Genomic DNA, 15662 nt, shown 5'->3' with positions numbered 1-15662 from the left:
GATTGGCTGGGGATTGCCCGGAGCCCGGAGCGGAGTCCGCCGGCCCGGCCCCCTCTCCCTCCCCAGCCGCCCTCGCCACGCCCGCCTGAGCAGCTTCACGCCACTGGAATTGGTACCTCCAACCCGTTAGAGTTGTTTAACGACTTTGTTTTTCTTTTGAGGGAGGGGAATGCAAAATATAGTTTGGACACAATTAAAGGAACAGGACATTTCTGGGCGTGGCAGCACGTGTCTATAATCGCTAGTTCCAGCCAAATCCGGCCAATTAATTTAGCGAGACTCCGCTTCAGATTTTTTTGAAAAAGGCTGGGTATGTAGTTTAGTGGGAAAATCCTGCGTTCTATCCCTGTTACCCGGCATAAAAAAGAAGGCATTACACAAACATTATGAAATGGTTTCTGTGTTTAAAACTTTAATAGGGCCTTGTCATCCTGAAAAACCCACCTTTCTTGTGTTAGGGTGGCCCTCATAAAGCGGCTCCAGCTTTCTTCTCGTCCTGATGACCACGCTGTGGCCAAAGTAGTCGGACTTCCAGTGCCCCCAGCACGACACCAAGCTCTTCGCTTTACTGACTAGGAGGCCAGTTTTGGATCCTTTGGCCAGGAATTGTCTCTTCTCACTCTCAATGCCAGGTGCTTCTTTTCCTACATTTCTGTAAGCCAGGTCAGCAGCCTTTCAGGGGCCACCAGTCTGTGGTGGGGCACCTTTTATTATTTCCTCGATAACCCTTCTTGAAGTCAGTAGTTTGGTGACAACTTACTTCACTGTCCATGTCCCCACTAGAATGTTTAAGTTTTATGAGGAAACTCCAGCACATCGTTGACAAATAGTGCCTTCAAAGATATCTCTTGCCTTAGTGATATTTGATACTACTTTATGCAGGCTGAACAATGATTCATGATTTTTCTCGGTGCCCCTGGTGTTTACAATGTTTATAAATAGTGTTTACAAAGTTTTCTACATCAAAATACTTTTTTTTTTTTTTGTCTTTTTCCTTTTTTTATCGGTACCGAGGATCGAACTCATGACTGCCTGCTTGCAAGGCAGGTGGTTATGCCGCTGAGCTAAATCCCCAGCCCCCAAAATACATTTTTAAAGCAAAAAGAAAAACTATTCTATTTAATTTCCCCCGACTCAATGTGGGATTTTAGTCACTTGGTGTCTCTTATCTGAAAAATGGGAAGAACATGTACCTTACAGAGTTGCTGTAAGAATAAGGAATGTCTGTAAAGCACGAAGAAAACTTTCCCTAAATATTAATGAACAAAATTGCTATTGTTAAAATGTAATGGATTTATTAGATTATGCTATCATATAATTTTTTCCTTTTTTCGGGGGGGAGGTACAGGGGGATCAAACTCACAACCTGGCACTTGCCAGGCAGGCACTTATGCAATTGAGCTAAATCCCAGTCCCCATTTAACAGTTTTAATAAATGGAGGGGTGTTCAAACCACATGACTTCAATTCTGCCTTTTCTTTCCATCCTCACCTGAAACTGAAAATATCCTCTCCAGGTTGGAAAAAAACAAATCAAATGCCACTACACACTGCATCTTAAATGATCCCAATCTTGGTTAACAGGGTTTGACAGGGTAAACGCCAGCTCTTATGCAAGGTATAACAGACTTTCTACCCCACTAATTCACATAGTCCCAATATGAATTCTAGCGTATTTAGCTACCCTCAGAAGAGACATAATGATGGTGATGAATTCTCCAAGTGGGCTACTGTCTTTATTTTCAACATTGATGAGTAGGGCTTGGACCCTCTGAATCATTCTAATCTAACAGATGCCTATGATGGGTTCCTACCTATTACTGTTTGAAACCCTACTTTAGACTAAGCCCATGTGAAAGACTCATGAATTGTAGGAGGTAAAACTCTTTGGGGCTGGGGATTTAGCTCATGGCATAAGCGCCTGCCAGGCAGGCAGTCGTGAGTTTGATCCCCGGTACCAATAAAAAGGAAAAAGACAAAAAAAAAAAAAAAACCTTTGGGAGGTAGGAAACCAAAAGAATTGGAAGACTGTGCCAAAGGCTAAGATGTATAAGGATCTCTCCTGACCAAAAGGCCTATTCTGGATAACTTATTCACAAGTGAGTCTGCTCTTAAGGGCAGAGCAGAGAGTTTGTAATGTTAACCACTGTAGCTTCAGTGCCCAAAAGTGCAAGTGCCTAGAACACAACAGCATTCAGTGTGTTGGACAGATGGGTGAATAAATGAGCTTCAAGAACAGGGCTCAGGAAGCAGGTAGAAATTCTGACCTTATGCCTGGTCACACTGTTCTCAGAAGAACAGTATAAAATCTCAGATGCTGAGAAATCAGTGCTTTCTTAATGCTGAGTGCTCAGCAGCCACCATATATCCAGTGTAAATTTTTTGTCGTTGTTGTTACCTGGGATTGAATTCACGACAAGTTTTGCCAAGCAGGCAGTTATATCACTGAGCTAAAACCCCAACCCTAAAATTTCTTAAAATATGACCCTCAAATTACAAACTAAAAAAGTAAAAGATAGTAAGTTGAACTTAATTTTTTTTTTTTACAATTTTTTTTTGTCTTTTTTTTTACTTTTTATCGGTACCGGGGATCGAACTCATGACTGCCTGCTTACAAGGCAGGCGCTTATGCCGCTGAGCTAAACCTCCAGCCCCGTAAATTGAACTTTAAATCAATAAATTAGACATGAAAATTGAAAACATTTGCTCCTCAAAATAAAAAGGTAAACCACAGATTGGAAGAAAATTTTGAATAAAAGATGCTATGATTTAACAAAGATGATATCGGGGCTGGGGATTTAGCTTAGCAGCGTAAGTGCCTACCTACAAGTGTGAGGCCTTGAGTTCGATCTCCAGCACAAAAAAACAAAGACCTCAACATAGCTATTAAGCTATGTTGATCAATACTAGTGGTCATTAGAGAAAGGCAGTGCCTTCAGGAAAGATAGTGCCTAGCACTCAAGGCTGAAACAAGAGGACCATGCATATAAGGATGGCCTGGTCTGGAGGGTGAGACCTTGTCTCAAACAGACAAACACTTCATTATAAAAGGACAGCCTCCACTGGCATTTTTTGCAAGATAGAAAGTAAGTACTTTGTATTGTGGCAAACAATATAAAACATGTACCTCAGGGTCAGACGAAGCTAAGATTGACAGCCTTCCTTACTCACTGTGAGCCTGGGAAAGTTACTTACTGTTGAGATTCATGTTCTTCATCTATACAAAGAAGAGTACCTGCTCTAGGCGACATCTTGCATCCGTGTGTGTGTGTGTGTGTGTGTGTGTGTGTGTGTGTCTCTTTTTGTGAGTGCACGCCTAACGCAGATGGTCTACCAGAAATGCCCTGAGCTACTTTTTTGAGCTGAGATCTTATCTTTCCTTTTTTTTTTTTTTTTTTTTTTTGGTCTTTTTCATTTTTATCGGTACCAGGGATCAAACTCACAACTGCCTGCTTGCAAGGCAGGCGCTTATGCCGCTGAGCTAAATCCCCAGCCCCAGAGCTGAGATCTTAACATCAATTTATTCACCCACCTAGCCCTGAGTCCCCTGTACTGCTCCATCTCTGCTCCAACAAGATAAAACTATCGTGAGCCAGGAAAAGGTCATCAAAATGCAGGCACAAGTGTGAATTTTTGCGAAAGAAACAAAAAGTGGTTCACAGAACAGCTGTAACAGACGATAGAAAAACTTCAGTTCTCTTAACTGGGGTAAGTTAGGGCTAAACAATATATCTGGTATTGAAGAGGTGACTGTGTTTACAAACAAAGGAACAATGATCCATGGCAACAAACCTAAGGTTCAGGCACGTCTGGTAGTGTATACTCTCACCATTACAGGCCATGTTGAGATGAAACAGCTGACAAAAATGCTACCTAGTATGTTAAACCAGCTTGGAGCAGACAGTCTGATTAGTTTAAGGAGATGGACTAAAGCTCTGCCTAAACAACCTGTGGACGGAAACACACCACTTGCTACTGGAGAGCAGGATGATGATAGGGTTCGAGAACTTGTGGAGAATTTTGATGAGGCTTCCACAAATGAGGCAAACCAAATTGAGTCAACTTCCGAAAAAGATAAAACCTGGACGAAGAAACTGGGGGCTGCTATTTTATATTATGACTGCTTTTAAAAATTGTTTTTATATACCCGATAAAATCTAGATCTCTAATATTTTTAAATCCAAGCCCTTTGGACACTGCAACTCTTTTTTTTTTTTGCTTATATATGATTTATTCTTTGCAGTTAGTTAAGCTGAAGAAGGCTGGGAAAAACGTTTGAAGAAAAGATTAATAAAGTTCTTTGCCTAGTTAAAAAAATTAAAGAGTACCTATGGACTTTGGGGCCACTGGATGCTTACTCAATAGCCCTTATGTCTTTCATTCTTGCTAGTAGACATGGTTAGCAAGACTAGTTCACTCCAGTTCACATGATTCAAGTGCATTTGCTTTGACAGAAATAGAATAGATGTATCATTTCCAATAATAAAGGCATGAGACAAGACCTGTTAGGGCTCCAAGAAAAAGATTTCCTCAGTGAGAATGAAACAATGAGAAAATTAGTCCTACTTCTAGGAGACACTTTTTCCAGCATTTTTTCCTGGAATTTTAGTGGCTACATTGGGAACACAAGGTGAACTAGTATGAGGATAAACTAACAAAGAATAGAAGAAAAAAAGACTGCAACCTGGTTATTTGGTGTTATCATTTAGCCACTTAATTAACCAACCATATAAGCCACATCAAATTAGAACTTCCTATAATATGAAAGGGTCAGTTTCCTTACATAAGCCAATTTAATTCAAATTTTATAATATACAGTTGAAAGTAACTGATACAGTACACACACAATTTTTTTTGAGACAGGGTCTCACTATGTAATTTAGACTGGCCTTCAACTCATGGTGATCTTTCTACCTCAGTCTTCCTAGTGTTGGGGTCACAGGCATGTGCCACCACACCCAACCCTACATAATTATTAAAAATATGCACTTATACAAGACATACTGTGTTTAAACACTTCACCAAATACTTGAAGTACTCAAACCCAACTTATTTAGTTCATTCTCATTAGTAACCTATAGACCTTTTCAATAACTTGGCTGGAGGTTTCTACTGCCTCTTTTTAAGAATAAAGTTCCCCACCTTTGGAAAATGGGGAAGGGGACCTACTAGATCCTTAAAAACTTCCCTCTTTACCTCCCAAGAGTTTGCCAAGACAATGGAGAAGGTGCTATAACCCTGAGCAAGAGGATGGTATGTTCTTGCAGGGGAAGTCATAAAAGCCTAATAAACCATGCTATGGTATCCTAAGGAAGTCATGCTATATAAGTGCATAACTTCTAAATGTACCTCATTTCCCAGCAACTCTTTTCCAGCTCCTCCTTGAAATGGCTGCTTTGAAAGACTACTTCTGTTATGCTCTCTGTATGCTTTCTAAGCTTACAATTTTCCTCAGCCTATAGCCAGAAGAATAAACAGAAAATTAGAAACAAAACTATAGCTAATTTTCCAATTCAACATTACCTTCTCTTCAAACATTACAGACAGCAAAACCTAGGGTGGGCCAAGGTTCAGAATTTTAAGCTAGTCTTTTCCTTGTACCATAATCCTTTCCTTTAGCCAATGAACCCTAATTATGTGATTCTGAGACCCAAGCAGCCAAGTGCCCAGCCTCACTCTGCCCCAAGGCTCTTGCTTGACAAGAATGTGATCCAGCATATTAGCCGGGTGGTGATGGCTGTTTAAACATTGCTGAGGAGCTGTCTGGGGTGATGGACAAGCCTTCACTCAAAAAACTGGATTTCAGGATCAGGCAGTAGAGGTCTTAGGCTCCCAGTCTCTTTGAAAAGCAACAAACAATAAAGTCCTGAAGCATTTTCAAAAGTCGCTTTTTTTTTTTTCAAAAATCACTCTTCTAAAACTAAAGTATACAGCAAAATTTTGCTATAATCATTGCCCCCCCCATGCACCCCCCAAATCCCAACCCTGACAACTGAACCCATGGCCTTGTGCATGCTAGGCAAGCATTCCACCACTGAGCTACATCTCCAACCCTTGTAAATTCTTTTTGCTTCACTTGTCATATATTTATATCATTTCAAATGGGAAAAGTGTGCTCCAAGCTCCACTTTGCTCTTCAAGCACCCGAACTTTTGTTGCTGAAAAGGGAGCATGGGTCTTGTTGGCTCTTTCCTAATGGAACCTGGCAGGCGGTAGCCACGGGTTAGCTCTGCAATTTGAAAAGTCACACTTGGCCTTCATTGGAATGCTAGGCCCATTACATACACATTGGCTGCCAGTGATGACTTCTCACTGGGCCCTCAGCCCGAATCCTCTGAATCATCTTCCCCCAGTGCATGGAGAAAACAATGCTCTGGCATTGTTTAGTACCAGTGAAGAAAGCCAGAACTTCCATGTTTGACAACTGTACTACTAAATGAAGGTACAAAACCACAGCACCTCCAAACTTGGGCTGAGTGGGAAAAGATAATCATCTGGGTAAGTGTCTGCTTACCTGAAGATTAAGGAATACTGAGTCCATCCTGCACTCAGTGTCACTTCTTGATTTCCCCCTCTGTACTCATGAAACACAGATTTCTAATTCATTTTACTTCCATTTTCAAGTATTGATCCCTTGGTATATGCTAAAGCCCTGAGATGACAAAGATGAATAGAACACAGTTTCTGCTCTGGGGAAGACAACTTACAAGCACATTAAGTGAAGTGCTATCTAGTGTACTAGCGTGTCATCTATTGTACTTGTCAGAAACAAAATTGAGCTTTATTTTATTCTTTTATAAATATCTCCTAAGAACAGAAGGAAGATAGAGGTGGTGGTGATAGTAGTTGTGAACAACTTGAAATTCCTAGTCTAAGCCTTAAATTATTTTTTCCAAAGTTCACTTTTATAAACTAAGTACATATTACAAATATTAAAAATACCCAAGTAACTTATTAACATCCCAGTCAAGATAAGAATAGTAAAATGAGCAGTCCCATGTTATTAACACTTCTTGAACTACCTTCTACTCTTTCGATTTCCTCCCATCTTATAACCCCAGAATCACCACACACTAGAGGATCTACTAGGGAATCTAGCACTTTAGCTTTTGCTTGTTCTACATTTTCCATTACTTGGTTTGTAGGACTGTACACTGGTTTTCTCAATTCTTTTTCTAAGCTATCTTATTTTTGCCTACTATCTATGAAGACAACTTCAATACCCATAACTGCAGCTTTGTAGTTTTACCTGAGCACCAAACCTGTGTTTGTCAGAAATTTTATCCTACTGCCATGGAACCTCAAAACTCAATGTCTACAAGGCCAATTGCCTTTTGTCACAAAATTCACCAACTTCCTTCTGCAGTCTCTTGCTACCCAATCTTGATTAGAGTATCTCAATATACTTTTAAGTTCAAGTAGAAACCTGCACACTGACCTCTATTAATAGGACTTAGCTGTGGAGCCCTATTAATTCTATCTTCTATCTCTCAAACAGGCCCTTTCTCCTCTACCTTGATCACTATAGCTTTGTTCCAGCTTCTTGTTACCTTTCTCCTGTAGCAGAGGACGGTGGTAATACTCATGTCCCTCACTAAACTTGGAAGCTCCTTAAGGAGATCCTGTTTACCTCATTTTCAGGTTGGCCTGCCTTTTCCCTCATAGTATTCCCACCACAGTGCTTTGCATGTGTATTGTATGAGTATGCGGAGGCCTTATGATTGCATAACAACCTATTATCCCATCCTAAAACCTATCAGAAATATAATTCATTTTGTTTGTTTTACTGGTAAGAAAAAAAGAGAGACAGACCGCATTTTAGAAATAGAAGCCACTGTTGTCTTTATAAAACACAGAATTGTGCTGCTGCTGTTGCTTGCTTCAGAAGGAACTGTACATTACAGCTGCTGGAATAATTTCACAATGGACTGGACAAAGTACAGCTCAAAGCAGGACAAAAACACAAATGGAAACAAATGCAAACAAGTACACAGCTGTGGGGCTCCAGGGACAATTTCCCATCCATGCTGGACTTGAAGAGGGATACGAAATTTAGAAACTAAAGTGAAACCCAGAGTATCACACATGCCCACCACATGGCTGCGAAATGCAATATGACACACCATTAGGTCAGACTGTGTGCACAGGAAAATCATTCGTTTTTCCTTATTGCTACTGCACCAGGGGACTCAGTGCATTTGGACATATAGTCTTTACTTACACAATTCTTGGAGAGTTTCCTATTTTCCTTTTTAAAGAAGGACATCTATCTTTCCCACATCATTCTGTTTTGAGCCCACTCCTTCCACTCCCTTTCTTGGGCTCCCAAACAGCAGCCAGAGGTTCCAAGTCAGTAGACGTAGAATAAGGGGAGAGCACCAACCCAGCCTCTCTCCCAGCCAAGGGAGAAGGCAAGTCCTAATAAGTAGGGGAAAGAGAAAACTGAGAACTCCTCCTCCCCAGTCTGGCTTAGAAGGCCAAATAAGAAAGAGTGCCTGCATATCCCTGCCATGAACAGACTTTAAGAAGGAAGGCATCCCAGCTAATATCCTGGACTGGTATAAGAACAGTAAATAAATAAAAATAACCTTTCCCAATGTAATTTCTAAAACTGCCTTTTGGCTAATTTGAGATGACTTTTCTACCTGAAAGGGAAGAAACTTCCATTCTTTTTTATATATGATGCCAGGTCTAAAACACTGTCCTACCAGCCTTGCAGATATCCCATGGGCCAGCTAAGAAAAAGAGTGTCTCTTAGGCTGCCCATCATGTGTACTGGCCGTTCACAAAACTCTGGACAGAAAAAGAATACTATCCAAAAATGTTGCAGCTCGGTCAAAGAAGCTACAGAGGAACTATGTAGCAGGAGAAAAGAGGAGCTTTTTAGGGAGATTTCATTCATACTTTTAGGTACCTTTTTCCTCAGCCTTATTCAAAGTATAAGTTCCTAGCAACAATAGGCCCAGGCCTATCCTGAGAAGCCAGCATAGCACCTCAACCAATAGGTCACACTGAGCTGGATAAAATAACTATTCCTCTATTTTCCCATCTTTTATCCAAAGTCTCTCTATTCTCTTCTTTTCACTCATTGTCCTCTATATCCATCTTCTAACCCTCTAACCCTGAATACCGAAGTAGCTCAACCCTAGGACATCCTCAGTAAAGGAAAACCCCAGAAAGAGAGAGAAAGAAGCAGAAAAAGCAATGAGAGAAACCAGCTTCAAGGAATGGATAGGTGTAAAACTTCCAGAAGCCCTCTCAATTTCAAGCCAGTTGGGCAGAGCCCACTGCTATGTCCTGGTGTAAGCTTTTCTACAGTACATCTAACATTGACACCACTGAGTATGGAGAACAGGTTCTTGGTCTTCTGCAGTCAAGGGGTTAACTTAACAGTGGGGTCACTGTGGCCATGCAGAGAATTCATCATCACATAAGCAGGCAGGCAGGCAAGCCAGCCAGCAAGCAGGCTCAGTGAACAGAAAAAAAGAAAAAGGCAAGAAAGAGAAAAGTGGAAAAGGCAGGCAGAAACAGTGAAACAAAGGGAACAGGAGACCTAAAAGGATAACGCTGGGGTCCTCCCATTGCTTCCTCACCGACTGGTAAGAAGCACCACTTAAAACAAATCTTAAAACATTTTTCAATGTGCATGTGCCACCTTTAAAACAAGAGTAACATGGTCGGGATTTTTTTTAAGTCTCAGAGACTTTTTTTCTTTTAAATCAGAGCAAGAAGTTATTTTTTTTATCATTGCCCAAGCAATTTCTCTTGCTTTTGTTGACTGAATGACAAATACAGTATCAAAGGACTAAAATGCCTTTTAAACCCCAGCTTGAAATCCAACTGGAGAGCGAGGCAGAGTAAAGGAGAGAACACAAACTTGTTCCTGGGAGTAGTGACTGCCACATGCTCCCTTTGGACATTTGCAAATGCTGGTGAATGACTGGACCCTCCAGGAATAGTACCCTTATCTCAGCCCCAAAATGTACCCAAAAAGAGAACATGCAGAGCCCAATGTCCTAGGAGAGCTCCCTCCCCAAAGGGTAACGGAACATGAAGTAGACTACATATGAAGGCGATGGACAGGGCAGATGGAGTGTTGGCATCACTCTCTTTAGGCACTTGTGTAAGGAATGTAGGTTCTCCAGTGAGCTGCCTCCTCCCAGGGCCCTCCAATCTGTTCTTCAGCTGGGCTTGTGCCCAAGGGGCACCCCAAGCTAGACCAGCAGGGAAAAAAAGTAGAGGAAGAATTGCTCAATAGTCCTGTTGCTTTCTCCATAATGAATATTTGTGCTGCTTTCTAAAACTGCTGAACAATGTAGCCAAACAGAACAGAAGGTGGGATAGATTGTTTTGCATAGCAAATCTGGGTCTATAGGAGGGCTGCTGGAGAGAAAAAAGGGTAGCTATACCTCCACAGGCTGGGATTTTGACTCTCTTTCTTCTAGCTGGTCTTCTGGCCTGGGCTAGGTCTAAAATATCATGGCTTCATTACCAGAGTGGGGCAAACCCAAGCCCATGCTCCTCAAAAAGAGGAATTTCTACCAATGAAGTTGAAACTCCCCACCAAAGAGTAAGGAGAAAAAGTCAAGGAAAGAGGAAGGCTTGTCTCAGGACAATAAGGACCCAGCTAGAAGCCCCTTCCATCTCTAGTCCTGCAAGACAGCCAAACTCGGTATCTCAAGGGAAAAAAAGAAAATCAAACAAAACCCATGCCACCCACTCACATGCCCTAGTGGGAACCAGGAAAAATTCATTTGTGTAAACAGAAGCAACAAGGAGCAGCAAAATTCCCCAGCCTGCCCACAGGAGACACTAGAATATGGGATGAATCAGTCAGAGGTCAAAAAACAGTCCAGTCCAGGGAAAGGGAAGATGCACTTGCAGGGAGAGTGCAGGACAGTGCCGAGGAGGGAGCCTGCAGCAAGAAAAAGGTATCTGCACAGAGGAAGGACACAGCCTGAGTCTCAACTTGGGGAGACTACCCCTTTCCTAGCCAGGCCAGCGAACAAGTCAGGTACATAGTTCCTTCAGATGGCTCAATGTTTCCAGGATGTAAACTCATCAGGCATGGGAGGGATTTCCAGATTTTGGCAATAGACTCGTTATGGTATAAAAATAACATTTAGGGTTTTCTTTTTCTTCTTCTTCTTTTAGATTGAGGGATCCTTTGTTATAAGACACCCCGGTTAAGAAATAAATGAAACACAAAATAGACTTGAGCATCAGGGGAAAAAAGAAGCCAAAAATGAGAAATGCTATGAAAGTAACTCCAGACCCGTTAAATTGGGAGGCGGGTGGGTACAGGGTAAAAAGGAGGCTAAAGTGGAAAGGCCAGGGGCCAGTCATCTCAGCAGCTCAGAGACTTGTGTGTTTGAAAGTGCAAATGTTAATGGATTTTAACCATCTTGAGGTTGTGATCTTTTTAAAAGCTCAAAGAATGTGGAAGTCAATTCCTTCAAATGCAAAATACCTGGCATTCTGGCTGGAGGCTCATTGGGTTTGGGATATTTCTTCCCCATCTACCTCCTCTCCCACTCCCACCCCAACTCCCAAAGAAAGGTACAAAAGGTTGCAGTTCTGCAGCATTACCATTACAGGGAAGGCACTGGTTACCCACCAGCAGGCGGAAGGAAGACAGGGTCGTGTCACTTCAGAGCTAAGTGCCATAGTGCCTTAAGTGTTACTAGAGGGGCTGGATGTCTGTTGGGAAGGAAGTGTAAGGTGGGATAGAAAATGTGGGAGAGTGGAATGGGGGGGGGGCAGGGGGAGGAGCAACCAAAACCATTAGCATTAAAAATCTTCCTACAAACTGGATTCTGAACCCATGAAAACATCTAGTATCCTAAAATATTGATCTGGGTCTGGTTTCATTTTTCTTCTTAAACAAATCTAGACCATTTCTGATTAAGGCTCCTAAAAAATCCTTCCCTAATCTCACCCAGTTTCTCAAGCCCCTCACTTTCCCATCTAAAATATCATACCCAAACCTACCGGCATTTGTCCACAGGGCTGCAGAGCCAACCTTACCAAGCTGTCAAGCATGAGTTTTAGCACTGAGAGTCACATGAGACACCTGTATGTATGGTGGGCATCAGTGCTACCCCTCTTGGTCTAGTGGAGTCAGGGCCAGATATGACAAGACGGAGTGAAGGGTGAGGGCATGAGGTTGATATCAGAGATTTCTGGCTGGTGGTCTATCTGTCTTGCTGGCCCTGTTCCCCATCCTTATATTCCCACTATAGAAAGAAACAAGGCCTCCTGTACTCTTCCCTACCCCACCTCCCGCCTCCTTGCTTCCTCTGGATTTGGACAGCACAGCTCCTGGGGCTTGGAAAGCTTTCTTCTATCCAGTGAGGTAACAGCGTTCTGCCTTCAAGCGAAGTACATGGTGCGCAGAGTGTCCTGGTGAACCTGCACGGCTTTGGCCAGGGCCTGGGGGTCCCGCCCATTGCTCTGCCCCGATATGTGGCTCCCCTCTCCACTGAAAAGGAAAAAAAAATGAAAGATAACCTTCCTGGTGAACTGAGCTGCAGCTAATTCCCTCATCCTCCCCAGGGTGCCAATTCCTGCACCAACTTAAGAGAAAACCCTCAGTTTGGGCAGAGGAGCCCAAAGACACAAATTGTATAGTACTACATCCTTCTACCAGAGGAAAATTGAGAGCACCTAGTACAAAAGGCTGGAGCAAAAAAGAAAGCCACTTGATCCCAGGCCTCACCTGTCATGCTCCTTGTCCACCAGGTGGTATCGTGCCCGGAAAGCCACCAGGCGGGCATAGTACGCTGGTGCTGGGATAGAGACGGAACGTGTGCATCGTACATAAGTGTGGCACAGCTGGTATGTCAAGATCTGGAGCTCATCCGCTGTGAAACGGTTGTCATCCCAAAGAACATAATAATGGGATGGTCTGCTGGTACCCTGAGAAGATAGAAAGGTGAGGAGCCCCAGGTTGGGCAGAGGGGGATGGCTAGTGATAAAGAACAGGCTATGAAGCATATGATAGGCTGGACGACCCACCCAAGAAAAGGCACACACAAACTCACCCATGTCAGCAAATGATCTTACTGGCACCTGCAGGTACACTTAGGGCTCACTAAGAGAACAATTCTGCTTGGAATACTACTTAGGGATTGATGACTGACATAAGTCAAGAGGGAGTACAAATAATCAATTAATCTTTAATTCAATGGAAAGCCCAAAACATAACCCAGCTACCTGAATGCCTGCGTGGCTGCACAGATAGAAGTCAAACTCAAAAGGGTGGGTGATGTTGGTATCCACAGTGGTCCCAGCTGGGATGTTACCACTCTTCCCAATCTGTGTAGAGACAAACACAACCAAAATCCCTAGACCTGCGTGGACCTAACTAGGGTGATGGTGGAATTCTAATCTGACTCTACCAGAATCCCAAGAACAACGACAGAAAATGCCAATCTTAGAGGACACTAAGGCTTGAAATGATAGGCTTCTAAAGTCAAACAGACCTGTGTTCAAGTCCTGATTTTGCCATTTATTAACTGTGTGATAGCAAATCACTTAACCTTTTGGAGGTTAAACTGGAGATAATAATAGTACCTACCTCACAGGGTTGCTGTGAGGAAGACGCCTTGAACAGTGTCTGGCACATAGGAGAAGTTCAATAAATGGTAGTTCCCTTTCCCTTCTCTGAGAGCTGGTCTATATATAGGGTCTAGGCCAAGGAGCTAGGAGGAGGGAGAGGAAGTATAAGGGAAGGAGGGGAGAAGGGGAACACTAAAGAAGGTGGTAGAGGATAGACCACAAGAGCCCTAAGAAGCCAGGGAGGATACACCGGACAGGCACTAAAACCCCAGACTTTTTCTCAAGATAAGGGAAGCAGAATGAGGGTATTGGTGGCTTTCTCAATCCCTTACTCACTCGTTCATTCTTATCAGCACAAAAAAGGCGGGTATGATGGCGTTTCTGCACCACAATATAAGTGATCCCAGGCTGGTAGTCCTTTTCCAGTTTGATGCAAGCATCACGAATGGCCAGCAGCTCATAGTGGAGGATCTAGACACAGGGTGAAGAGGCAGACAAAAAACAGAGCTCTCCTTATGTTTACATGTTTGTCTGAACTTAAAGAATATCACTTGCAATATGGCTTTTTGTTCAGCTTCCCTTTATAAACAGATACACAAAAATTAAATGATAGGCCCTTCCTGCCAAAATCACCCTTATATTCAGCTTATGTGACATGTTCCTATAACACTTTAAGAGGCTTGTTATCATAAGAGAACACCTAATGGTTCCCATGCATAAAGAGATCTAACATCAGTAATCAAAACCAAAGTTCACAAATAAGCACTAAAATCACAATGTCCAAAGGTAAGTCAATTCAGAATCAAGAAGATAAGAGAATCTGCCTGTGAGCACCAACAGCAGTCAGGGTTTGGACCACCAGAAGAAAGTAAATATTTAATTACTGAATGGGTGGAGAAATAGTAAATGAACACAATCTTACAAAGAAACAAAATTATAGTAAAATGGACTAAATAAAGAAGCCCCTATACGTTAACAATCACAGACAATATTTGCCAGGAGCTGGGAGTGTAGCTCAGTTTTAGAGCATGTACTTGGTATGCACAAGGCCTAGGATTCAATCCTCAGCAGTAGCAGCCTCACCTCCAAAAAAGAATGTATAGTAAAAAATGATAGACTTTGGAATCAGGCACATCTAGCCTAAGTCTATGCTTTTTATGATTCTCTCATTGTCTCCACATCTATTAATGTTACTAATAAGACCTGCCTTACTAAGACAAAATAAACATAAAGACAGATCATTCAGGCATAAGAAAACATAGTAAGGCTCTATAACTGCCTGTATTTTATTTTATTTTTTCTTAAGCTAAACAGTTGTATTTTAACCCAAAGCTATGTGAAGTCACTAGACATTTAAGAAATGATATGATGGGGCTGGGGATTTAGCTCAGTGGTATAAGTGCCTGCCTGGCAAGCACAAGATCATGAGCTTGATCCCTGGTACCAAAAAAAAAAGAAAGAAAAAAAGAAAAAAGAAAGAAATTATATGGTAAATTTGTCTGCTATATTAGGAAATACAGAATGACTTGGAGAGACTGAGCATGCTGGATAAGAGTAAGAGATTCTGGCATGAAACCAATGTATCTTAAGCCCACTTGTGCCACTTATCAGTTTGAATAACAATGAAGTATTATTTAGTATTTCCAAAAACATTTTAAACCTCAGTTTCCTCATTTTACAAATAAGAATTTAAAACATTATTGCATAGTGGTAAGAATTAAGTAGAACATACATAAAGTGTTTAGCACAATTCACAGCACATACATTATATGTGTTAAAATGGTCATCATATGGCTAAGTGGTTGTCAAAGACTGGGTAGTAGCTCAGTGGGCAAATGCCTGCTTGACATGGAAGAGCTTAAAAATATTAAAAGATAAAAATATTAAAAGAAGGCAGGATGTGGTGGTACACTCCTGTAATCCCAGCACTTGGGAGACAGAGGTACGAAAATCATTGCAAGTTTGAGACCAGCCTGGGCTACAAAGTGAGCCCAAGGCCAACCTAAGCTGCATAGCAAGACCCTATCTCAAAAACATAAAAAAAAGAATACATATATACGAATATATACGAATGTTTGGCAGAGAGAATAAACAGGAGAAATA

At 41.9% G+C, this 15662-nt stretch overlaps 1 protein-coding gene and 1 pseudogene across 4 annotated transcripts in view; one reads left to right on the top strand and one right to left on the bottom strand.

The window, feature by feature from the left end:
- The first annotated feature begins 1176 nt into the window (after nt 1-1176).
- On the top strand, nt 1177-4256 carry LOC100733232 (transcription factor BTF3-like; annotated as a pseudogene).
- Nucleotides 4257-7815: 3559 nt separating this feature from the next.
- Nucleotides 7816-15662, bottom strand: part of LOC100726664 (argonaute RISC component 1) — a 37500-nt gene continuing 29653 nt past the window's right edge. For all 4 annotated transcript variants that reach the window (XM_013153992.3, XM_003471377.5, XM_063236073.1 and 1 more), the window contains 4 exons: nt 13896-14030; nt 13215-13316; nt 12718-12917; nt 7816-12480 (listed from right to left, as the gene is read on the bottom strand). In XM_013153992.3, the coding sequence (XP_013009446.1) occupies nt 12372-12480; nt 12718-12917; nt 13215-13316; nt 13896-14030 (546 nt within the window). In that variant the 3' untranslated portion in view covers nt 7816-12371. The remainder of the gene's footprint in view (nt 12481-12717; nt 12918-13214; nt 13317-13895; nt 14031-15662) is intronic.

The sequence above is a fragment of the Cavia porcellus genome, unplaced genomic scaffold (genome assembly GCF_034190915.1).
Source record: "Cavia porcellus strain 051 isolate PalLab524CR breed Dunkin Hartley unplaced genomic scaffold, mCavPor4.1 scaffold_25, whole genome shotgun sequence".
NCBI lineage: Eukaryota > Metazoa > Chordata > Mammalia > Rodentia > Caviidae > Cavia > Cavia porcellus.
The sequence above is the reverse complement of the archived record's forward strand: the minus strand, read 5'-3'. Positions and strand labels throughout refer to the sequence as shown.